Raw genomic sequence first — 26623 nt, 5'->3', positions numbered from 1 at the left:
TACCACAGACAGGAACAGGCTTTCACCCAAAACAGATGTGAAACCATCAAACTTGCCTCCTTATTGGCCCACAGATATGAAACTGGTTGGTAATTGATAGCTTTTAATGTGTGGTTGTTTAGGTACAGAAGTGGAAACTCAGTATTATTTTTCCCATGAAAAGATAAGTTATTAAGCAATAGATAGCCTTTTCAACCACAATACTTTACTCTTGATTATATTTGAAGTTAAAAAAAAACAACAAAGAAATCTCTGATTTACATACCGCATAAAAACAAAAGTAGGTAGGCAAAGGTCAGTGACATACAATGTTCCTGTGTCAGAGAGCCGATTTCAGTCTTATTTTGCCTGAATCTTGTCAATGATAACTTGCAATTTTATCCTGTGCTTCCTTTTCTTAATCCCGCCCTTATTAGTATATTTCGAGACCCAATTGTACAGCCTTCTAAAATAACATCTGTATTTATTTAGCTAAAAACAGTTCACTTTTAAAAGGCTAAAAATAGGGAAGCCTAAGATAAATAAACAGGAAGGTTTATGAAGCTATTTTCCTGCAGAAGGTAAACAAACACGTGTATTTTTGGAAAACAAAAGAACGACGGTTCTGCTCAAATAATATCTACAAGCAGTCAAAAGGTGATAAAAGCCAGCCAAGCAACAATGAACTTTTTCTTTCAAAAGGCTGATTATATGACAAAAAAAGAGACTTGATTAGGATTTTAGGATCTTCTACGCTAGCGGTTTTCGAGTGGGGGTGATTGGTCCCTCAACAGGATATCGAGCGATGTCTGGAGACAGTTTCTGGCTTTTATGACTTAAGTGTGTGTATGCGATGTGCTTCTAGTGAGCAGAGGTCAGGGACACTGTTCGACATCCTACCTTGCACAGGGCAATCCCTCCAAAAGGAAAAGATTATGAAATCCAAAATGTCAGTACTGCCCAGACCAAGAAACCCTGCTCTAAACATAGTCCAATCGTGTGAGTTAAAGCTTCTACAGTGATTGTTCAATTTCACAGGCATCATTTGCCAGTCAGCAACTAAGTAGGGGTAGGCTGGAATCTCAGAATTCAACATGGCTGGGTGGTCTTCAGGACACTGGCCTCAAAAGAGACTCAAACCCATTTTCATCTCGTTACAATGGAGTGGGAGCAGAGATGCTGAGATTCCAGTGCAGTTTCTGTCGTTAACCTGCGCTCTGTGGTCTTGCAAATCACTTAACCTCTGGACTTATGCAAAATAAGTGATTTAGACAAAAGATGCTAGTATCCATTTTAGTCTTACACTTGAAGATGAGATATCCCCAAAAGAAACAAAATTCTTCTCTAGACTACAGCTATGAGTGTTGATTTCAAATAGACACTGGCATCAAACAATAAGAAACCAAAACTGTAAGTAAAATGGAAAGTCGATGCTACACAGGCAATTTATTTGTAAGTGTAATTCTACCTGAATAGCGGTGATTCTTAAAGAATTGTCTTTTTGGTGATGCTTCACCACCAAAATCTAAGAGGCTTTTTCAAATATCATACGTTTTCTTTAAGGTGTATTGATATGAAATTAGTAAAATCATTGGACTGACTTTTTAAGCTGAATTAATTAGTCAACTTGACCAAAATGGTTAAAATTATCTTGGTAATTTTTTTCTTTTTTTTTTTTTTGGTAGCTCCTACAAAGCAAAACAATAGGTTAAAAATATCCAAATAATCATCTCTCATGGTATGCACCTGTCTTCCCCAAATCATACCCTCCTTAAAAAAAAAAAACAACTTAGAATTTAATCCAACTCATTCCCTTCAGATGACTTTCTGTGATGTGAAAAGCCATGGCTCCAGGACAACATTAGGAAACGTTCCTCAGGACACTGTAGGTTTTGGAGCAGACTTCTGGGTGGAAACTCAGTCACAGGTAACAGACCTGTGCTTTGTTAACGGTGAGGAGGTAAAGCATGTATTTTATGGAGGAGGCGGAAGTCAGTGGGCAGTCAGGGTGAGCACTGAAAGCTCACCTTGGGGAATTCTTTAAAGCAAATTGTCTTCCTTCCAGATGAATGTTTTGGTTGAAACAGCATATTAGTATTAGTTGCAATAAACACATACACACACACACACACACACACACACACACACACACAGCACACCTGGGGAATCCACATTCAATTGAACAGCTGTATTTTCCCTAGTTTTGCCAACACCGTATTTTACATGCATCATTCCACATTTGGGTAATCCAGTGAGCTATTTTTGTCAGTTCTCTACTTACAGATTTATAAAGTATCATTTTAATGTAATTTTGGCAATTTACTAATGATCTGAATGAGTTAATACACCCCCCAAATTTTCTGGTTTATAGGCACTATAAATCAGGACAACCTGGCTCTATCTATGTTCTGGATCAGGCAATTTAGCAGATGGAAATGATTCTGAATACAACACTACAGACAAAACCTGCGAGAAACCAGCAATTTCATGAAAAAATAAAAAGTGATTTCATAAATGATACCTGTTCCACACTCAACACATTAATACCAGAGAATAAAAAGTTTTGTCCAGAAAGCTTAGGAGAAAAAAAAATTGTTTATGAAACTTGTTAAAACAAATGGCATTCTAAAGCTTTAAGATAAATTACTTCCGTGTCTACTTTCAATGTGGGGAGATTCTAACTTTAAAGATGAAACAAGGGTTTCAAGTAACAACTTCTTCAAATCCAATATGTAAGCACTCACTCGTTCCATCTGAAATGTGATAAAAATATATAATACCATTTTTCAGAGGAAACAGTTCCAAGGGCTCCTAAGTTATTTCATTCCATTTGGCGCTCAAAGGAAGTCCAGGCAGGCCCTTCTCAGCTCCTGAAATCACGTCTCCTGATTTCTCCTGTGCTATTTTTCATCTCCATTCTCAGCAAGTTGTAACAGACAATTCAGGTTTGAATCACGACAGAGCCACTTTGGAAGTTGCTGGAAGCAACAATTCACTGCCCTGGATGGGATATTGGTGAAGTGTATAAATAGGAAACCTTGGGGGGCTGAAGGAAGGACCCTGGGGCTGAGGGTCGTGAACCTGACATTGCCTGATAGCCTTGTCTGTGACCCATCAGACCTGATGACCTTGCCAGGCTTAGTTATGTTTCTCTGAATAGCTGGCATGAGAGTATCTCTCCAGCGTACCTCAGTCACAAGAACATGCAGTGAAAAACACAATCAGAGTGGCCAAAGAGCTTTGTAAGCCTCGGCTGCACCCTGGCTGGGTGTCAGAGGCAGAGGCAAGTGGAGGTGCACGTGCCGGCCATGGTCTGACTTCTCCTTCTGTGCCTGCTGTCTTGCTTCCTGAGTCTGAGGAAGGATATCCATGTCCATTGTGTAAGACTCAGATTTCTCACAAGTTATGTCTTTCTCCAAAGTCACGACTTTGGTGAACCATTTAACCCCACTGGACCTCAGCTTTCTCATGTGAAGTTGGAGGTAAAAATCTCTGGTCAAATGACCTCACCTTGTAAGACTAAAATAGGGATGTGTATAAAAAGTGCTTTTGGCCAGGCGCAGTGGCTCATGTCTGTAATCCCAGCATTTTGGGAGGCTGAGGCAGGTGGGTTACTTGAGGCCAGGAGTTCAAGACCAGCCTGGCTGACATGGGATGAAACCTCCTCTCTACTAGAAATACAAAAATTAGCCAGGTGTAGTGGCACACCTGTATCCCAGCTACTTGAAAGACTGAGACAGGAGAATCGCTTGAACCCGGGAGGTGGAGATTGCGGTGAGCCGAGATTGTGCCACTGCACTCCAGCCTGGGCAACAGAGTGAGACTCTGCCTCAAAAAAAAAAAAAAATGTACTTTTATAAGGGAAGAGAGCTATGGAAATATAAGACTTTGTTGTTAGAATATGTCTCACAATTAATTTTAAAATCTTTAAAGCAACCTTAAAGGCCACGTAGATAGGATCAGTTTTACATGTTGAGCTTAGACGAAGGGCATTTACTTTCTTTTGACAGTATTGTCGCGAAGGACTAAACATGAATGTCTGTGTTTCAATTCGATTCAGCCCACCTCCCTCCCTACCGTGAGGGCTTTCATTAGTGGTATCTGCTTTGAAAGTTTCTTCAGAGGGAAAATGGGGAAGACTTTAACAGTATTCGAGAAATACATGTAAGGCAAAAGGAAAACACAACAACAAGCTTCTTCAGAAGCTCCAGTCCTTTTCTTCTGGAACTTTCCTTCTCCTCGTATCTCAGAATGAACATCTGCCACTAGAAAATGGAGAAAGAAGAGGTTTCTGCCTCAAGGGTTTGCTGATGTGGTCTTACAGCTACAGACTGCCTTCCTGGAGGCTTCCTTCTGTGTGATTAATCTGTAAGAGGGCTGATTTACCAACCCAAACAGGATGTGGTTTAGAAGTCAACCACCCTCTCTTCCTCCGGAATAAGTGAAGGCATACATACTCTAGTACCACAATTATTTTCCGCAAGAGAAAAAGCCCCCAAATTTGGAGAAGAGTAGTTTCAGCCCGAGTTGGTTTGTCAAGTAATTTAATTTCTAAATTCACTAGAGGGTGTGGTAATCTTGGTGCTATTTTTGTTTCTTTGCAAACAAAGTTCATATTCCACCCAGGTATTATGGTTCTTGTCTTTTTTTTTCTTTTTTTTTTTTTGTCTCCTGGCATTTTAATCAGAGAAAAGTCACAGTTGTTTTGAGGAAAGCACTCCCAAGAGCTTTAATTAAAGCTGGAAGGATAAATCTGTTTACAGTGTGGTGAACACTATCATTAATAAAACATTGAAATAATTAACGAATTGAATTCTGCTTTGTGTGTCAATGGCCACGTTCAGGATCTTTGAGAACGTCTCCCCAGAAGACGCAGTACACTGTGTACTTAGCTTGCAGAGATGAAAAGGAAAATCTGAAACTGCATTTCTCTGAATTTCATAGATTATTGACTGGGAGAGCCTGAATGGAGTGAAGGCTACATTATCTTTATTTTCTAGGAAAAGAAACTCAGTTTCAATGAACTCGATAGCCTGGGTTCTAACGCTGTGCTTGAAAAGGAAGATATTTGATCACAGCACTGAAACACAGAGTCTGTACTTTGCATCCAGATTGATTAACCAGAAACAAAGGAAGAAAAAAGGTGAAATTAATAGTAAGATCAGCTGCTCTGGGACACAGAATACAGAATGGAATGATCTGGGAAAAAAAGGCAGGACAGGCAAATTTCATAGTGTGATTAACTCTGCCATTGACAGGCAATGAGGAATTTTTTAGTAGCTCAGGATATGAAGTGGCCTTTTGAGCAGGATATGGCTGTGTGCAAACCTTCACATGGGGACTTCCTCAGACTCCTTCTCACTCAGAGGCTCCTTGACTTGTTTTTAAGCTTCTGGCAGACAGCAGATCTCACAGGAAGCTCCAATGTGGACGTTCATATCGACAGTTAATGATGCATTGTTATTTTTTTTTTAATGCCCACTCAGTAATTTCCTAGAGAAAACAATGGGAACCAAAGCCTGTTCCTGTCTTGATGGAAAGTCAGCTTCCAATACCGCCTTATTAATTTAACACATGCAAGTATTTGTGTACTTGTTGTTGCTACAGCAACTTGTTTTGTGGAGGCATATTTCATGCAAAATGTGAAAAAGCTGAAGAAGGAAACAAATGTCATCTGCATACTTATGTGCACATAAATAGAAGTGTATGTGTGCTAAGGTTCTTGTGAGGAGAGGTACCTGCCTCTTGCCCTCCGTCTAAATTACGCTGTACTTGTTGGTAAATTTATAAAACATCTATCTAATGAAAACAACAAGCCAACCACTTCCAAGGAGTTTCAGAAAAGCTGGAAACACATGAAATTATTCATAATTAGGTGATCAGTGGATGATAACAGCACCCACCCTGTACACAGACACAGTAAGCGTGTCAATGAGCCTGCTGAGCTCAGAAGGAGAAAAATGATAATTTTACCTCAAGGTGATCCTGAAGCTAAGCTTTTGCGGCTTTCACCTTTCAGAAGGATGGAGCAGCAAAGACTCTGCCCTCTAGACTTAGAAACAGGAAGCACCCAGCCCATCTCAACGTGAGTCGGCAGGGAGGTGATGGACATTACATAAAATACACTCGAAAGAATACGAATGGCAATAAATGGTAAAGATCCCGCATACTGTAGTGTAAACAAGTGGGTGTTAAGAGTCTGATAGACCTTGTTTCCAAGCCTGGTCACTAACTGTGACCTTGAGTGTTTACTCACTTCTCCGAACTTCAGCATACTCGTTTTTAAAATGGAGATGCCTCCATTCCCAGGATGGCAGAGAGGATCAGATAAAAAAAATATATCAAGTACTTAGCGCAGATCGGCCACATTCTGTGTACTCAATAAAGATGCAGTGTCCCATGAGTAGAACAATCACCATTCAAGCTCTCCTCCCTCTAGGCAGGTGGAGCCATGGCTTCCTGTTGCCCTGAAGAAGTGAAGTGTGGTTCTGTGATGTGCTTTGGCAGTGAAGGTGGGTGGAAATGACCCAGCAAGGAGACCCGAGAACCAGCACAATAAGCCACAATCTTCCTCCCTCTGTGATGTGGTCAGGCTTTGTGTCCCCACCCAAATCTCATCTTGAGTTATAATCCCGAGCATTGCTGGAGGGACCTGGTGGGAGGTGATCGGATCATTGGGGTGGTTTTCCCCAAGCTGTTCTCATGACAGTGGGTGAGTTCTCATGAGATATGATGGTTTTATAAGTGTTTGGAAGTTCCTCCTTCACTCGCTCTCTCTCACCTTCCACCATGTAAAATGTGCCTACTTCCCCTTCTGCATGACTGTAAGCTTCCTGAGGCCTCCCCAGTCATTCAGAACTGTGAGTCAACCAAACCTCTTTCCTTTATAAATTAACCCAGTCTCGGGTAGCTCTTTATAGTGATGTGAGAACATACTAGTACACTATGTCTTGGGGCAGGCAACATTTCAGAGGACGGCTGTCCCCTGAGTCTGGGTCCTGGTGTGAGAAGATGTGGAGCAGACCCCAGCCCAGCCACAGAACGTGGCATGAGCAAGAAGAAAACCCTCTCGTTTTGGGGATTTGAGGTCCCTTGCTTCTCCTCATTCATTCATCTCTTTTTGGTCATGTTTCCTCATTGACAACAAGAGATAAATGATTTGAGATTTTTTTTTTCTTCTGGGGCAATCTCAGATTGTGTCTAACTTCAAAGAATGATGTGAATCTGTTCTGTTGACAAATGCTTTGTGAGAGGCCATGCAGTCTCAGTGTTTTTGCTGACAAAAGAATTGCCTTGCACAGACGAATTGCTACAGGTGCAGTTTTAGAGCTCCTGGAAGACCACTTTCTACCTTAGCGAGAGCTTCTCACATTACCAAGAATGGGACTACATCACTGATACAGGAGTGCTGGGAAGGGAAGAGCGTGGTCCCTTTAAATGATATGGAAGTGGGGAAGGAAAGTGCAGCGTATAGAAAGGAGGGTCCCTGGCTAGGACTCCACCCCCACGGAACTAGGTAAAGACAGGCACTTCTGCTTTCCCACCCACATGTTGCATTTTCCAAGACCACCCTGGCCCACCATGCCCCCATCCTGGGCCTTTAAAAATCAGAGACCCTAGCAGGCAGACACACAAGTGGTTGGACATCATGAGGAACACATTGTGGGAAGAAGGCACAAGTGGCTGGTCGTTGAGAGCCCACTGGGCAGGCTGGCAGGCCATCCACGGGCAGAACGGAGCTGTTGGGGGGGAAACCACCTCCCTTCCGGCTCCTCCATCTGCTGAGAGCTGCTTCTACTCAATAAAACCTTGCACTCATTCTCAAAGACCACATGTGATCCGAATCTTCCCATATACCAAGGCAAGAAACCCTGGGATACAGAAACCCCTCTGTCCTTGTGATAAGGAATGGGGGTCTAAGTGAGCTGGAGAGCACAAGCTGCTTATAGACGGCAAACCAGAAGAGCACCTGTAACCCACGCCACTGGGGCTGTGGCTGTAACCATTTACCCCCAGACACTACCATGGGGTGGGAGCCCCGCAGCCTGCCTGTCTGCATGCTGGCCTAGAGATTTGAGCAGCAGGGCACTGAAGAAGCGAGCCACACCCCTATCGCATGCCCTGTGAGGGAGACCATGGAACCTTTCCTGTTCCATTACCATGCAAACATGCTTAGTGCTGTGAAATGTATGCTTCTCCCAAGAGGTACATCTGTCAATCATACTGAGCTGCTTGTTGGTTTGGCTACGTGGGAAAACAAGTTACCAAGAGCTATTTTGACAGAGGCAAATTCATTTCGTTTCTGACTTAATCTAGAGCTGGATTCAGCAATCCCAAGGTAGAAGTCTCATCTTTTCTCACCCTCTACATATTCCTCAGTGCTGGAGGTTAGCATGAGTTCAGTCTCCTGTAATGAGCCATTTCACTTTAAGTGTATGTTAAACTAATATTGACCTTTCTAAAGTAAAACAAAATCTGGTATTTGTGCTCAAAAGACTGAAGCAGCAATAGATGTGGAAAAGAGAGGATTAATCATCTTATACGTTTTGTGTTTTTTCTTGCTTAGAAACTCTCCCTGGGAATCAGTCATTTTATATCCAGCAATAAATGTAAGACAGGCTCTGACTATTCTCCTGGAAAGGAAGCCTGGATCCTTCAGCAAATAATCTTTTGTATAATTTGCCCACAGTTTAACCCACAGATCCAGCTATAGATGTTTCATTTAACAGTAAGTGAAAAACTCAGGACTGTCAGCATCAGGCCTTGGGTGGGAATACCCAGATGTCAAGGTTGGGCAAGTGGGCACTAGGAGTGGTGCCAGGGACGGGAGAGGGGTAGATTAGACGGCTGGAAAATGGGGTCAGTGTGGAGATGGGGGGCAGATGAGGAATCTGTGGGGGTATGTGCGTGACGGCGGGAAGGGAATGTCAGGAAAGCAGAGGCAGCGTCATCAATGAGGACACAGATATGTACATTTCATGCATGAACATGGATATCTTGTCAACAGAGAGTGCCTTCAACTGAAGCCCTTCTTGGCTGTGTGCTCTATAGACCTCCATGGAAAAACACACTCCAACCTTTCCTTCCCATCTCCAACCCTGAACAAACAGAACACCTATACTTGGAAACAGTTATTTCATACACGTCTATAAACAGGATTCATATATTTTATCCAGGAAATAAAAACATGTCAAAATAGGAAGCCCATCAACAGATAATGTGTAGTTAGGAAAAAATCAGATCTTTGAGTTGTTATCAGAGTGAGACATCTGTGCTCACATTCTTGGAAGAGTAGTGTGTAAGTGTCTGAGAAGATAAATGGGCTTTCAGGGATATCAACTGGGCCTGCCTTTCTCCGATCATGCAGTGATGGGCTCATTCTTCAGTGATTTATACCTGATGGCCGTTAACCTCTCTTCTTATTGGAGGTCATTTGGCACAGGACCATTTTCTGTCAACAGTCTCTCTAGCTGATCAAAAACGTATTCAACCCTAGATAGGCTGGATCTGGATCTCGGCCTGCATACCTGTATCCACTCTCGGTAGGAATCTTCGCCGGGAGTCCACCCGTTCTCAGGGTAGTTCAGGCGGGAGCGCTCTGCAGACCAGTTGGTGCTATACTGGGAGGAAGCTGTGATCTGGTCAGAATGAATTTCTCCTGATTCCATGCCCAGAGCTTCCATACATTTGAAATCTGAAGGGAAAATCAGGGCCCAAAGTCATCAAAACATAGAGGATTTAAGAAGCATTTTTCTTTTTAACTTGACAAACCAAAGCCTTCATTCAAAGTTCTTTCAAAAGACGGCAGTAAGGGGTTTAGTGGAATATGTTACTGAAACTTGGATTTTCTTTTTTTTTTTTTTTTTGAGACAGAGTTTCGCTCTTGTTCCGCAGGCTGGAGTGCAATGGCGCGATCTCGGCTCACCGCAACCTCCGCCTCCTGGGTTCAGGCAATTCTCCTGCCTCAGCCTCCTGAGTAGCTGGGATTACAGGCACACGCCACCATGCCCAGCTGATTTTTTGTATTTTTAGTAGCGACGGGGTTTCACCATGTTGACCAGGATGGTCTCGATCTCTTGACCTCATGATCCACCCGCCTCGGCCTCCCAAAGTGCTGGGATTACAGGCGTGAGCCACCGCGCCCGGCTGAAACTTGGATTTTCATGGCAATGTTTGAAAACAAGGTTATGAAGATCATACAATGATTAATAATTTTCCTAAGTGGACCGTAGGTTGACAAAAAGACTATTGGAAGTTTACCAGGAAATGCTGAAAATTCTGATTTATTTTCACAGTTGAGTGTATGTGTTAATATCTATGTCTCTACCTATCGTATGGGTACATACCAAAAGTTGTATTTAAAATAAAATTTTAGCATTAAATTATTTCTTCTAACATCAAATAGAACTGAGCAAAGACTCTATGTCTAGTTACAATTCATATTCAATGGACGGTGGACCTTAAGTCCCTGGCTTTCAGATTCCACTGCTGGCACCAGACTACCTCTTCCTGACTTTCTTTGTTCTTATGTCCCCGCCTCTGGCCTGATCACGACTATTAACATAATTAGTTTATTTTACTAAAACACAAAATTATGCACTGGGGATAAACTGCACTGTTACACGGCCCCAAAGCACCATAGTTTTAGAGTATAAAATCATAATGCTCTCAGCAGTGACCATGAAACATCAAAATCTAGATTCCCTGAGGCCTAACATCCTCAGTTTGATGATACTGGGAAAATAAGCATTCAGTTGCAGGAAAATCTTAATCCAAAGTACACAAGTGAAAAAAAAAAAAAAACCTTTAGAGATTAAAGGGAAGATTCTCAACCATCCAGAAAATCTCGGCTAACCAAAAGTTCACATTTTTGAATTTTCTATCATAACAGATAAGGTTTTAGAGCATGCAAAGTTTTCTTGCAATGGCTTCATATTTTTAAGCTTAAGTTTGTTATCTGTAATATAACAATTATTTGCAGGCACAAAAATACATAAATCAATTAATCAAATAAATAAAGTACAAATAAGATTTTGAAATTTCACTGGCCTCTTTATTTTTCAGAGAGACCTGGTATAGAAGATACTAGTATGTCTGTAGGATACCTCTCCAAACACCCCTTGTCCTCTCCCTGTGTTACTTTACAGCCTGGCAGCTAGAACGGGTAACTCCATAAACAATTTATTCTTTGTTCTTTTTTGGTGCTCTTCTTTAGAGAAGGACTCACTCTTTCAACCAGGCCGGAATGCAGTGGCATGATCATAGCTTACTGCAGCCTTAAACTTCGAGGTTCAAGCAATCTTCCTATAGCCTCCCAAGTAGCTGGGACTACGGGCATGCTCCACCATGCCCTGCTAACTTTTAAATTTTTTTGTAGAGTCAAGATCACAATCCTCCTGCCTCACCCTCCCAGAGCACTGGGATTACAGGCATGAGCCACCAGCCCAGGCCTTTTTTCTTTGTTCTTTCAGATTTTTTCTTGGGCCTTTCAAAGAGCTAGAGACCACAAAAACTTTGAGGAAGGGTTGAGTCAGCTGGGTATTTTTTCTGAGATGGAGTCTTGCTGTTTCGCCAGGCTGGAATGCAGTGGCATGATCTTGGCTCACTGCAACCTCCACCTCCTGGGTTCAAGCCATCCTCCTGCCTCAGCCTCCCAAGTAGCTGGGATTACAGGTGCGCACTACCACGCTCAGCTAATTTTTGTATTTTTAGTAGAGACGGGGTTTCACTATGTTGGCCAGGATGGTCTCGATCTCGACCTTGTGATCCTTCTGCCTTGGCCTCCCAAAGTACTGGGACTACAGGCGTGAGCCACCGCGCCCAGCTGAGTATTTTCATAGAATACAAAAATCATAATGGCTTCTTCCAGTGTCTTCCACAACCAAACCACTGTGCATTATCCACACTTTGTGACTGCTCTGTCGGTGACCTACCACAGATTTGTTCTTATCATCTGGTATAGATGCCTGTCCTCTTATGATGCTCAGCCTTGTATACATTTGAGGGTGCCAGGTAGATGCTCTGGTCATATTTCACTGCTTTAAGGCACTATTTTGCCATTTCCCACTTTCTTCCATAATTTCCGAGGCTCCCAAGCAGGCTTCTTACCCACAATTTTATGAAGAAGGCACACCAAATAGTTCTTTCTATTGATATTCATGAAAAAAATTTAAAAGAGAAGAGCACATACCTGGCACCCCAGTTCACAAAACATTTCCTTAGTGCTTTATGTGGCCGCAGGTGTGTGGGCAGGAATAACACTGAGTATTTACCACAGGGCTTTGCAAAATGAATCAACACTGACCTTCTGAGATGCTGCTCTGCAAAACAGTGTAGTTTGCTGAGAAACCTTCTTTTGCTATTGCGGTGTCGGTGTAAAAAACCATGGACAGAATGCCCGACGAGGAACGGATTCGACCTGGTGTTTTCTGTCCACAGTAACGCCCAATGTGAGGGCCAACTGAAAAGGGAGGAACACAGGCAATGTCAAAATGTCTTTTCTCCTGCAGCAGATGCAAGAATTGCCATTTACAAACATGGGTCCCAGCAGAACCCAGAAGTGTTTTCTAACCCAAAGCAAGGCTTCCCTAAGTTAATTGGTTTGCAGTGAACATATTGGATTGGGTTTGCGGAGAAGTTGTAAGTGTACTCAGAAGGGCAGTAACAGGCATAACGGCATTCCCCAGTGAGCAGAATTGTTTTCAGGAACAGAATCAAAATGCTTGCTTCAATTGCAAAGAATGAGATTTAGGCTACTGAAGAGGCGCCTTGGTGCCCATTGACAGGGCAAAACTGTATACACAGCCCAATGCCAAAAAATTCCTGCTAAGTTATGTCATCAAGGTTTCTCAGAGTTACCTGTCCTCACCTCTCTTGCCCTAGGGGGAGATTCTGGGGATGCTGATGTCCTGGGAATCCTCTGGTCAGATCAGTCCCGCCGTCTCATCCGGGACTGACCTGTGATTGGCTTCCTCATGTTATCTTTTAGCCCTGGATTCTTATGATAAACGTCGCAGGCTTGGACAAAGGACAATGGATTATATGTCCTTCTCAGGGCTTTATCTGAAGACTATTTAATCATTGTAACCATATAAAACGTTGGAGACTACATATGCTAGTAATTTATACATAATGGCAAATTGTAATTTAAATGAAATGAAAACGCATCTTTCTGACTCTGTCCCAGTTTTTTCCCTCCTAAATTTGAGATGTGACTTGTTTCCAGTGGCCAAGAAATCACCCAGAGTAACCATTTGTGCACATCAGGAAAAAAAGTGGACTTGAGGAGGCAAATGAGTGGCAACACCCACTCATTTATGTAGTTTGATGGCTGGGCATGGTGGCTCAAGCCTGTAATCCCAGCACTTTGGGAAGCCGAGGTGGGCAGATCACTTGAGGTCAGGAGTTCGAGACCAGCCTGGCCAACATGGTGAAACCCCATCTCTACTAAAAATACAAAGATTAGCCGTGTGTGCTGGGCAGTGCCTGTAATCCCAGCTACTGGGGAGGCCGAGGCAGGAGAATTGCTTGAACCCAGGAGGTGGAGGTTGCAGTGAGCCAAAATCACACCACTGTACTCCAGCCTGGAAGATGGAGTGAGACTCTGTCTCAAAAAAACATAAAAAAACAAAAAAGCAATTTGCTGTTTGACTTAAACTGGCCACACCTTTGTTGAAGCGCTTTAGGCAAACCCTAGCAATGAGTAAACTGGAAATTGCTTTGGGAAGAGTGCAGAATGCCCCTGGATGGGGAATCTTTCCATTTCCCTGTCCTGATCATCAACAAGCCACACACAAAAAGGAGTCCCTTTTTTATTCCCAGTTTTTTTCATTGCACATATGGTAAAAACATACCAGATGGTTTGGGTTTAGAAGGACAATCTGGTGTGGACTGTTTTCCCCTCCAAGAAATCCATGGTTCTGTGCGTTTCAACTAAGAATGACTGCTTTGTTTAAAGAAGCACATTAGGTGGACATGTCCCCGGAGGGAGGGGCCCTCAACGGGGACGTGGTGTTCCAAGGCCAGTATGTGCAGTTTGGATGTAGGACGTGGCTGATGAAGGCCAGGAGAGACTTCAAATGTGGTTGCCAAAGTGAACCCTGTAGAAACTGGTCTCCCTGGAGCCCCAAGTACCAGCTGCATTCCTGGTAGGCAGCAAATCTGAGCCCCCTATTTTGTAGATTGTACAGATCCTTGGCTGACAGGTTTTCAGCTCTTGGCCAATTCCTTTTAAAAAAGGAAAAAAAAAAATCAAACCCAAACAAGATAAAATAACTAAACTAAACCAAAATGGTTTACCTACTTGAGTTAGCGCAAAAATGGGTTGCTTTGAATAATACCTGATAATTTCTCGATGTGTTGAAAATAATGAATTTGGCTGAATTCGAGTTTTCTCTCTATTGCAACCCCTCACTTTCCCTCCGGGCACCACAAAGTTTGTGTGCATAGAAGGCTTTATTGTGAAGAAAATAAGGAGGATGACCCAGTGAGGAGGATTGATACAGATTACCTACAGGGAATCGCACTGCCATGGACAGTAGCTTTGCATTATGAAAGCAAATTTTGTTATATAAGACTTCTCTGTTGGCAGAAGAAAGCATCTCAGAAGATGAAACTCTTGCTGCTTTCTGTCTCTCCTCAGCTTTAATCCTGGCTTCTGATTCTTCTACAGGTAGTGGTTATTTGCTATTTAATAGATTTTCTCCATTCTGGATGTGGGCCTACTAGTAATGCAACACTTTTCTTTTCTTATCTCTGGAGACCAAAGTTGTCTATAACATACACATGAAATTACCTTGATAGAACCATACACTTACGTCTTTACCTTCCTCAAAAAGCATCTCATTTCTGATCTGCAATATTAAGCAGAAGGCTTAGAGTCCATTCAGACTTCCTCACTATTTTTTCCCTCATTTAAATTCCATTAGTGTGGCTTCATGATGTTTTTTCTTTAGTTTGTGGGCAAACGTTTACAGCCCTAATCCTTGGGGTCATTCTCTGATCGCCGCCAGCAGCTGACCTCCCCCAGAATACAGGCTCGCAAGCAAAGCTGTGATCGCCCCGTGGAAGCTCAGGGGGCTGATCCTCCCCGCCACTGTCACCCAGTTCCTTTGGGGAGGGCAGAAGGGGAATCTCTTTGAAAGAGAAAACAGAAGAGAACTTGTCTGATGCAGACTTGCAATTTAGAGAGTCTCCATGACTCACTGGTTTATAATGCTTAAGACATGCTGGGTAAATCTGCCTTCTGTCCCTTAGAACATTGCCCCCGGGACAACAGTGTGCCACTCTCTTTAGGAGCCCTCAAGATATGCGAGTGAAAGGCTTTTTCGACTATGATACAAAGAAGTATTGAATTTTCCTGAACAACAGCGCGACCCTAGCCTAGCAAGCTAATGCAATATTGATCTGAGCGAGAGAGGATGAGGTACTCTTCCCCGTCTCGTGTGTGTGCTCATTTGCGTATTTACATGAACACAGCTATTGGATTTCCTATTTCTGTTACTGTGGACCCAAGGGCTGAGGAGATGAATGAAAGGGGTCACAAAAACAGAAGTATAACTCAAAAATTGAATTATTGCAGAATATCAGCAAGTAACACGTGCCCAGCTTCAGGGAGAAGAGAGCTATAATGATCATGTTGTATCAAATGTGAGGGGAATATAGTATTTATGCCGTTTAAAGATGTGCCTGCAACAGGCAATGGTGATCCCATTTCCTTTGCATTTTCCCATTAATCTCTCCAATATTTATAACCTTATCTCAGAATCAGGCGATTTGACTTTCTGCCACCTTTTTTTTGTGAAAAAATAAAGTGCTGATCTACTATAAAGAGGCACTTTTCTTTTTTGAGACAGAGTTTCACTCTTGTTGCCAAGGCTGGAGTACAGTGGCGTGATCTTGGCTTACTGCAATCTCCGCCTTCTGGATTCAAGAGATTTTCCTGCCTCAGCCTCCCCAGTAGCTGGGATTACAGGCATGTGCCACCATGTCCAGGTAATTTTGTATTTTTTTTTAAAAGTAGAGACGGTGTTTCTCTATGTTGGTCAGGATGGCCTCAAATTCCTTACCTCAGGTGATCTGCCCACCTTGGCCTCCCAAAGTGCTGGGATTACATGCATGAGCCACTGTGCCCAGCCAAAGAGGTGCTTAAATTTTTTTTTTTCTTTTTTAGAGATGGGGGTATCACTCTGTTGCCCAGACTGCTGTGCAGTGGCACAATCATAGCTCACTGTAACCTGGAACTCCTGGGCTCAAGTGATCCTCCCACTTCAGTCTCTTGAGTGGCTGGGACTCCAGGCTCCTGCTACCATGCCCAGCTAATTTTTAGACATTTTTTTCTTTTAGAGATGGGGTCTCTTCTCACTATGTTGCTCAGGATGGTCTTGAACTCCTGGCCTCAATCAGTCCTCCCACCTAGGCCTCCCAAACTGATGGAATTACAGGTGTGAGCCACTGCACCTGGCCTAAAAGTACACTTTTAAAATGAGGTATTTTGAATAATAAAAAAATGGATTAATTTCAAAGGTACAAGATAGGCCATGTATGCTTTTCTGAAATTAGGAGACTTTTTGGTATAGAATATCTGGAATACCAAAAATACATCTTGCAGCTTTTCCCCAGAAAAAAATCTGGCATATTTATGTCTATCTCCTCTAAATTAATCTTTAGAAGGTGAATTTAAATGTAAAAGTAAATTAAAAATGTAAAAAAAAANAAAAAAAAAAAAAAAAAAAAAAACCAAGCAGAACTCAAGTTAGCTTTTATGAAATGTATTCCTGAAATGGTTGGTAATTTTTGGAATGTAGGTAACAACTGTAATTCCAGCCCCTTTCGCCAGCTGAGGCAGAGGGCTGACTTCATCTGCACTGATGCCATGTGGGCTAAGCATTCTCTTCCGCTGCCATCATTCGGTACCAGGACTTCCAGCGTCTACCAGGGCAGTGACGCTGCGCTCTTGATCTTAACCTATGTGTAAAAAAACTCCACCAATTCTTTCAAAGTTGCTACTTGTGAATCCCTACAGCTTCAAACAGAGTGAGAGATGGAGATGTGTGATTCACCACATGCATGCCTTGAATTTTGAGTTCTGTAGTAAATGGCTTTTCTTCAAAGTCAATTTGAATCAATGAGTAGCTTTCAATTTACCTAGTCATTTAATTCAATGTTTATGATAAAACGCAACGTAAAACCACTTGATGGTTAAAAGCCTTCCGCGCCTTCTGGTTGTTGATTTTGGAAAGGATATCAAAGACTAAAAGCAATTTTGTTGGCAGAGGGACTGTACGTGTTGAACTACTATGACAAAAATGTTTCTAGTGCCACCGACAAAAAAAGATCCAGGAGGATGGAGTTTTATTTTGCCTAAAAAAGAAAACTGTTATGCTGGTGCAGGCTGATTGAGGCCAGGTAAATATTAGCAAACGTACAATGCGTTCTTCATAATCCAAAGCCAGTTTTCTCTGGGAACAAGTGAAAGGCACCATAGTTTGAAACATGCATAAATTGCAAGGCTGATAACTCTTATTGTTAATTGTTCCTCGTTTCAACTCAGTGATTTTCTAGACCCAGAAAATTACTACTTTGAAAAACCCTTGACACTAATAACAATGTGCCTTCTTTCTGAAAATCTTCTAAATAAGTTGGTTGATCAGACCTCCTCTTCAGATGTCAATTTAAATGAAAGTTCTAGAAAGGAAGGCTGCAAATTTGGGTTGTGAACAAATAAATCCATTGTAAAATGTTCCAACTATTGCTACAATATTATTATAATACTGTTTTCCTAATTATCAGATTGAATACTTGGAAATCGATCAGAACTCTGTTTGGGAAAATCTCATTATTTAATAAAGGAGTTTTGATAAGATTATCATAACCTTGTTTATATGGTAAAAGAGCAAAGAAGATATTAAACTAACGTTAACTCACCCATTTATTCCGATGGCAATATAAGGCTTCTCTAAACCTGGTCTTTCTCTAATGCTGTTTACTATTGAGGAATGTAGCTAAATTGAATCACACTAATAATAATGTCATTTCGAAGACTAAGGCAATCTTTTTTTACATTTTACTTCTTTTTTTTAAAAAAAAAAAAAACAGAGTCTTGCTCTGTTGCCCAGACTGGAGTGCAGTGGCCGCGATCTCGGCTCACTGCAACCTCTACCTCCAGGGTTCAAGTGACTCTCCTGCCTTGGCCTCCTGAGTAGCTGAATTACAAGCGCACGCTGCCATGCCTGGCCAATTTTATATTTTTCATAGAGATGGGGTTTCACTATGTTGGCCAGGATGGTCTCGAACTCATGACCTCAGGTGATCCACTGCCTTGGCCTCCCAAAGTGCTGGGATTACAGATGTGAGCCATGACACCCGGCCTACATTTTACTTATTCTTTATGTACAATGTATTTAAATATTCTTTTGAGAATAATATCTGACTCTATTTTACTGATAGTTATACATCTCCTAACTCCATGATGCTGAAGAACTTCCAAGCCATCCTCTCTGATCTGTGTAATGTGTGTTCTCTAGAGAAATCTTAATATTACCCCAGATGAAACACAAGACAAGCAATGCAGCTGTAAGAAATTATTTGATATTATCCCCCTCTGTTCAGAATTTCACTGTGTATCTTTGCCATTAACCTTCTAATTCCCAAGAGTGGAGTGGAAAACTTTCATTTAGATGTCCACATGGCTACTTCCTCTACCTCCTTCAAATCTTCGCTCAAATGTCATTTTCTTTAATAAGGTCCAACCTTACCACCCTATTTAAAAGTTCAACCCCTGACTCATTCCTTGACTCTGCTCTGCTCTTGCCTGCTTTCATTTGGGGAGATTTATTTCTAGCACTTCTCACCTTCTAACATTTCACGCACATAATTCATTTATTTGTAATGTGCATTGTTTATTGTCTCATTCTCCCTAGCGGAATGGAAACTCCAGAGGGCCGCATCTTTCACTGTTTGGCTTATCCTGTGGCTAGGATCGTACCTGCTACATGACAGATGCTCAGGAAATAATTTTTAGCTATATGAATCCTTTTAGATGCTAGATCAATGACTCTAAACGAGGTATTGAGGTGACTCAAATTCCCAAAGGTAAGAAGTCTGTTAAGTATGTACAGAGAATCTGTCTAAATTAGGAATGCCCAAACATTCTCATTCCTTTTCCAAATTTTTATTTTGTAGCATAACACATGCATAATTTAGCCTTAAATTTTTATCAGGTACTCAACCTCTCAGGTCCTTGGTCTCTGCATTGATGATTTGATGGAATGGAAATACTAAGAGCCCATCCTCTGACAGTCTGTGAATTAATGATGAGTAGCCAGGTCAGTGGATGAGCAAAATACTTTAGTGGGAAAAACTAAGTGTTGTCCCAATTATATCACAAAAACAGCTACAGGACCTTTCATAATCTTTCATGGCCTCAGCTTTCTTATTTATAAAATGAAGGGACTGGACTAGACAATGACTAAGGTTCTTCTTAAGCTCAATTATTTCATCACTGTTCTGTATAAAAAGAGTTTTGCTTTGTTTTCCAATGTCAATTTGAGCTTTTTTAAATTTTTTAATGATGCATGTATCATGACACTTGTAAAAGAATCCTGGTGCCCTTCCTCTAGAACCTTCCCTTCTTGGGGTGCTTCCTGTCATTCTTACCATCAGGGAATCCATCCCAGATTTCCAGCCGGTCATAGCGACAGAATATCCCCCCTGGGGGATTTGAGTCAGGCTCCAGATCAAAGCTTTCAAATTCCAGGATAATCTCTGACATCTTTGGCGCAAAGATAATATAAGTGCATTCAAGGCCGTTGGGATATTTTACAGGGAATCCGGGGGACTTTATCACTCCGCTAGGTGCTGTGTAGTTCTGGGAACATTCAGGACCTACGAGTAGAAGAGAAAAGAGAATAAAGTGAAAATCCCACTTAAACAACTTCCCCAAGAAATAACCTGGGCAGAGACAGAATATCTTTCTGATAAAAGTCCGCCATGATAACCACTGTGCTAATCATGCGTTAGTCAGCCTTTCCATATTAGTAAAACGGGTATGGAAAGTCAAGTTCAGATTTATTGTGTTAACCTTAGCTTTCCATTTGTATGGAGCAATTTAAAGACTTCTGCTGTGGCAGGGAAAAAAATGACAAATATAAAATCATGTGGGAACAATGAATGAATAAGCTGCAGAAATCTCGACAGAGCCCTAGAGAAATAATTATAGCCCCTTCAAGCTTAAATCTTTAAATCTTGAGGCTGACAGCCCTTTATTGGTGAAATAGAGCATTTATAAAGGCGAAGGAGAGAATTCAGTGGAGGGAGTTTGGGTTTCAGATTCCTACACCAGTGACTCAGTAACTCTGCCAGATGTGACCTATGCCTCTTTGACAAACGAAATGTGAAAGGTAATTCGTACATGTACCAAGGGTGAGTGACTCACTCTGAGTGGTGTTGACACAGGTGGGCCGGTAAAGTGTGGCTGTTAGTGAGGGCACGATAAACTGTGATTACAGGCCATGATGCCGGAAGTCACCTGATAGCAATGCTGACATCCTAACCTTCCCCGAAGTATCAGACACAGTATAGTACGCCATTCTAAAATCGCATGTTAATACGTGTGTGTGTAACGCATATATTTATAATGTGTAATTTTAATGGCTGTTCAGTACCACCAAAACTTTACAAATTATGGTGATTTGTCATTGAAATTGGTTAAGAGCATCCATGCATATAGTGCAGTTGACCTTATGCCTGAATGAGTGACTTCAGTTTCCATTCATGGTATCCAGCATAGGGTGGTATTTGCTACACAATTCAAAATCGCCCTTCTCAGCCGGATGCGCACCATGGCTCCTGCCTGTAATCCCAGCACTTTGGGAGGCTGAGGTGGGTGGATCACCTGAGGTGAGGAGTTCCAAACCAGCCTGGCCAACATGGTGAAACCTTGTCTCTACTAAAAATAGAAAAATTAGCCAGGCGTGGTGGTGGGCACCTGTAATCCCAGCTACTTGAGAGGCTGAGACAGAAAAATCACTTGAATCCAGTGGTGGAGGTTGCCGTGAGCCAAGATCATGCCATTGCACTCCAGCCTGGGTGACAGAGCTAGACTCCGCCTCAAACAAAACAAAACAAAACACAAAAAACTGCCTTCTCTACCAACATGAGCACATCAGCTCAGTCCCTTAGTACCACCTGCTGCTCTGATCTTCAACTAGCTACACTTAAGACTCTTGTGAATCAGAGAAGTCTTGACCCTTCTGAATTTCAGGGTCGAATCTGGGGTGTTCAATTCAACAACTCTTTTCCTGCACCATTTTCTCCCAGTGACTTGAAGGTAGAAGTGATGGGGCCCGAGCAAGGGCATGCAAGGATTCAACTCTAAATAAGGTGTTTTGTTGAGATTATTCTTAACTAAACATTCTCCCAAAGTGCCAGGCAACTAGAGGCAACTTATTAGACATCAATAGAGATTGAAGTTAACTAGCAGGTCTCTCTTTTTAGTGATTCAGGTCAGGGGGCTGAATACCAATGGAGTGCATCTGGCAGCCTATTGAGAAAACAAATCAATCCTGTTCTCCCCGTGCACATATCAGCTGTCTATGGATCCATGGCACTGCAGCTGCAGAATTCTTAGATGGGCACAGGAAACCCGGTCTGTAGAGTCTGACTTATTTGAAATACCTCTCAAACCATCTTGACATGGCTCACCCTTCACCACGAGAGCTGCAAATGCTTATCTATTTGATACTGATTCAAAAGTTAGTAATGTGGCAATTCATCAGGTCAATTCCAGGTAGAGATCATGACATGTGTTGTATGGTTTATAGTCTGTTTCTAAATTACTCTGGTGGCTTCTGAGATGACAGGGGCTATTGTAATTTGAGTGATTTATTCAAAAAGGAAAAATATATGTGTACGTATATGATATCGGGGACCCTTTAGGATTTTATATCCACAGTATAGAAATAGTTACCCTGGGGACCTCCAAACTCCTCCCTGGGGAAAAAAATGCTTTGGCTACATTCTTGTAAGGCAAAGTAAACAGGAAGGTTTCATGCAGAAGCTAGTATTTTCTCCTTAAAAGGATAGAATGTTTCAGTTCAGATACAAATTTATTGAGAAAAAATGATGGGAATTAAGGTCATACTTTCAAAACCAAATGAATTTCAGCGCTTTCTCTTTGTCCTTGTCATGACATGGAAGTGATCCCAGGTTTTCTTGTGTATTTTGACAAAACATAGGGACATTCCATGGGGTGACGGAGGAGAACTGGATGGAGCCCCAGGGACCTGAATCCCAGTCCTGGGATTCACTCACCTGCTGTGTAAACTCGGGTGGCCTCTCAACCTTTCTGGTTCTCAAATTCTGTGCCTTACAAATGGGAACTGGACTTTAGAATTTGAAAAATAAAATCTCTTCTAATTTAAAGACTGTCACTTCCTGTTTTCTCCACTATACACCAAAATTCATTTTAATATTTTCCTTATTCACTGTTGTTTCAGTTTACCGTAGTTGAAGAAGCACTTTCTCCCAAAAGGACAATGGCAGAAAGGGGTTAAGAAAGTCTGTGGTGAAGACACGTGATATTGTTTGGGTCCGTGTCTCCACCAAATCTCATGTCGAATTGTAATCCTCAGTGGTGGAGGTGGGGTCTGGTGGAGGTGACTGAATCATGGGGGTGATTTTCTCATGAAAGGTTTAGCAGCATCCCCTGAGTGAGTTCTGATCAGATCTGGTTGTTTAAAAACCTCCTCTCCCCCTCTCTCTTGTTCCTGCCCTGGCCATTGTGACCTGTGCTTCCCTCTGGCCTTCAGCCATGACTGTCAGTTTCCTGAGGCCTCCCCGGAAGCTGAGCAGACGTGAGCATCATGCTTCCTGGTCAGCCTGCAGAACTGCAAGCCAATGAAACCTCTTTTCTTCATAAATTACCCAGTCTCAGATATTTTTCTTTTCTTTTCTTTTCTTTTTTTTTTTTTGAGACAGAGTTTCCCTCTTGTTACCCAGGCTGGAATGCAATGGCACGATCTCAGCTCACCACAACCTCCGCCTCCTGGGTTCAAGCAATTCTCCTGCCTCAGCCTCCCGAGTAGCTGGGACTACAGGCGTGCACCATCATGCCCAGCTAATTTTTGTATTTTTAGTAGAGACATTTTCACCATGTTGGCCAGGATGATCTTGATCTCTTGACCTCGTGACCCACCCGCCTCGGCCTCCCAAAGTGCTGGGAGTATAGGCGTGAGCCACCGCGCCTGGCCAGGTATTTCTTTATAGCAGTTTGAGAACACCGGAAATGAGCAGGAGTGAGGCCAGCAGCACTGGGTGTCTAGGAGTGAGGGTTGCTCCCACAAGCTTTGGGAGTTAGTGAACATGAGCTTTCCTCGTTACTTGTAAGAACAGGAGTAACTTGTTTAGCTATAGACTGCCACCATTTAGTTGCCAAGGACAATAAGGATGGAGAATAATATCAGTCAAGATACTCTCTTTGGAATTATTATTAAATGTACAGACTTTCAATCACATAACATATATCAAGTGACCAAGTCTGCTCTCAGTAAATGGCACCAGCTCCCCCTGCCCCCACCCCCTTGCACTGAGACCCACAGAAAATGGCAGCAGCTTCTTCCAGCATGTGGGCCTAGAGACCAAGGGAAGGATGGGAACAGGGATCAGTGGTGAGGCTTGGGTTTCCCAGAGAAATCTCTAGGTGATTGCAAATAACTGCAGGGTTGGTGGCCCAAGGTTTCAGCATCTGGGAAGAGACATGCAGAAGGAAAAGAGGGGCTCTCAGGAGGAGAATCAGGGCAGTCCCACTTGGCTCCAGGAGGGCAGGAAGAAGTGGGGCTAGCCTTGTTGACTGTCAGACAAAGATGATCCTGGAAAAATGCAACCCAGGGACTCCGGAATGGCCTAAATGTCTCTTAGAACTATGACCTCACACCGAAAACCTCAAGGCCATTCTGGTTGCATTAAACTATGATTAGTGTAATTCATTTGTTTTCAGAAAACTTGAAATTGCTGCATCTTGAAAGATGGGCTATATTTTCAAAAGAACAACAATCCATGAATTCTATAATACTATTAAACGGCTTTTGAAAAAAAATTCATGACCTGTGCATTTACGTGTGTGTGTGGGGGGGGTGTGTACGTTTTCACAGATGAATTATATTAATGATTTTTATGCAACCGATGCCAAGTTTTGGGGAGAACCTCAAGTCTTGCCCGTGAAGTGACAGAGCCACTGTGGGTGTTTTGGGGACAGCGGTTCCTGCCTGTTTGAGAAGCTGTGAGCAGGATCAAGTCCCATGAGAGGACCACAACTTGGGCCTGTTTGGTTAATGGCAGTGACATGGAAAGGAAGCTGAGAGTCTTTGAGACCTTTGAATGAAGGTTAAAAACCAGTAGATGCCATATTGGATGTGGGAAGTCAAGAAGAGAAAGAACAAAAGAAGGCTTCAAGTCTGAAGGATGGGCTTGGAGGGCAGGACAGGAGGCTTTGGTACATCTGAGACTAACGCATACAGAAAGAGCTGAGTTCCTTTGGAAGGAACACAAAGAATTCTCAATGACTTAGTGACAGATCTCTCTTTTCTCCTTCAACTGCCTTCAGATCTCTAAGAAAACTGAAGATGAAAGGCTATTCCTTGCCCCTTTTCTGACACTTTGTCTTTAGTGCCACATAACAGGTACACAAGCAGGTGGCGAAGGATGTGTGTACCTATACAGACACGTATATGATGATTTCTACAAGTCAAACAGTTTTCATCTTTAAAAATATGTACATCAATCATCTATTTATACTAATGTCATTTGTATACTATATATGAAGGTGTTCTAAATACATATGTGCTTAGATATATTTTTGAAAGTTCTTTCCACTTATCCCTATTTATATGGTGTCACAGCCAAATATCTTTGAAATGTAAAGAAGTTGTTCCAACATTTCCAGGAGCCCCTAATGACTCCCCTTTACATTTTTCTCAGTTATCACGAACCCAGAAGGCTTTTGAAATTGATGTGGTTAGAATTTTATCTATCGAAACAGGCTCTATCTTCTGTATTTCAAGACAATATATTCAAGTCTTGAATCTCTGACCCTGGATTGGTTTTCTATACATTAATGCCTGTAATCCCAGCACTTTGGGAGGCTGAGGCAGGTGGATCATGAGGTCAAGAGATCGAGACCATCCTGGCCAACATGGTGAAACTCCATATCTACTAAAATATAAAAAAGTAGCTGGGCGTGGTGGTGCATGCCTGTAGCCCCAGCTACTCAGGAGGCTGAGGCAGGAGAATTGCTTGAACCCGGGAGGTGGAGGTTTCAGTGAGCCGAGATTGCACCATTGCACTCCAGCCTGGCCCCTAGCGACAGAGCAAGACTCTGTCTCAACAACAACAAAAAAAACGTAAGTAATAGGAAGGCTGAATTTCACACATAAAAGTAATTTATAGGCTGTTACTAAAAACAGTGACAACCAGATAAAGTTACATGTTTGTTAATTTATTACTTTAAATTATTTTTAAATTTATATTTAGAGACAGAGTCTTGCTCTGTCGCTCAGACTGGAGTGCAGTGGCGCGATCAAGTCTCAACGGCAGCCTCCAACTCCCGGACTCAAGCGATCCTCCCACCTCAATCTCCCGAGCAGCTGGAACTGATTACAGACATGCGCCACCATGGCTGGCTAATGCATTTTTAATGAAAAAAAATCAAACTTCAACAATAGATCAAACTTATTTTTGAGGACGACAGATAAGAATAAATGCTTCTTTAAAGGCCTATGGAGTGTATACCTTATAACTGAAGTCCCCAACCCTCGGACTGCAGACTGGTTTGTGGCCTGTTAGGAACTGGGCCACACAGTAGGAGGTGAGCAGCAGGCAAGCAAAGTTTGTCTGTATTGACAGCCGCCTCCCATTGCTGGTACTACCGTCTGAGCTCCTCTCGTTAGATCGGCGGCACGTTCAATTCTCAGGAGCGCAAACTCTACCGTGAACTGTGCATGCAAGCAGTCCACGTTGGGCACTCCTTATGAGAATCTAATGTCTGATGATCTGTCACTGTCTCCCATCACCCCTGATGGGACTGTCTAGTTGCAGGAAAACAAGCTCAGGGCTCCCACTGATTCTACGTTATGGTGAGTTGTATAATTATTTCATTATGTATTACAAAGTAATGATGATAGGAAGAAAGTGAACGATGAATGTAATGTGATTGAATCACCCTGAAACCAACCCCCCACCCCGTCAGTGGAAAAATTTTCTTCCATGACACCGGTCCGTGGTGCCAAAAAGGTTGGAGACCACTGCCTTTTAATGCTGGCCAACACTTCAGACGGACGCAGTTTCGATTGCTGAAACATTTTTTTCAATTTTAAACATACTTCCTCCATACAATGGGTAATTTACCTTTATTTAAAGTACTTCCCAACATTTTTATAATGAGGATGTGTAATATTTTACAAAAGAATGAAAGCATTACTCCTGTCCTTCTTTTCACTGTCTTTTGTTAAATCAAACAATATTAAACAATTTTTTTTTTTTTTTCTGAGACAGTCTTGCTCTGTCACCGAGGCAGGAGTGCAATGCTGCAGTCTCGGCTCACTGCAACCTCCAACTCCTGGGTTCAAGCAATTCTCCTGCCTCAGCCTCC

The 26623-nt window shown here is 42.3% G+C and overlaps 1 protein-coding gene across 4 annotated transcripts in view; it reads right to left on the bottom strand.

Moving 5' to 3' along the window:
• Positions 1-26623, bottom strand: part of NRP1 (neuropilin 1) — a 155710-nt gene that overhangs the window by 65792 nt on the left and 63295 nt on the right. For all 4 annotated transcript variants that reach the window (XM_037740924.1, XM_017535384.2, XM_017535386.2 and 1 more), the window contains 3 exons: positions 19636-19863; positions 12284-12439; positions 9507-9673 (listed from right to left, as the gene is read on the bottom strand). In XM_037740924.1, the coding sequence (XP_037596852.1) occupies positions 9507-9673; positions 12284-12439; positions 19636-19863 (551 nt within the window). The remainder of the gene's footprint in view (positions 1-9506; positions 9674-12283; positions 12440-19635; positions 19864-26623) is intronic.

The sequence above is a fragment of the Cebus imitator genome, unplaced genomic scaffold, assembly GCF_001604975.1.
Source record: "Cebus imitator isolate Cc_AM_T3 unplaced genomic scaffold, Cebus_imitator-1.0 Scaffold92, whole genome shotgun sequence".
Taxonomy (NCBI): Eukaryota; Metazoa; Chordata; class Mammalia; order Primates; family Cebidae; genus Cebus; species Cebus imitator.
The sequence above is the reverse complement of the archived record's forward strand: the minus strand, read 5'-3'. Positions and strand labels throughout refer to the sequence as shown.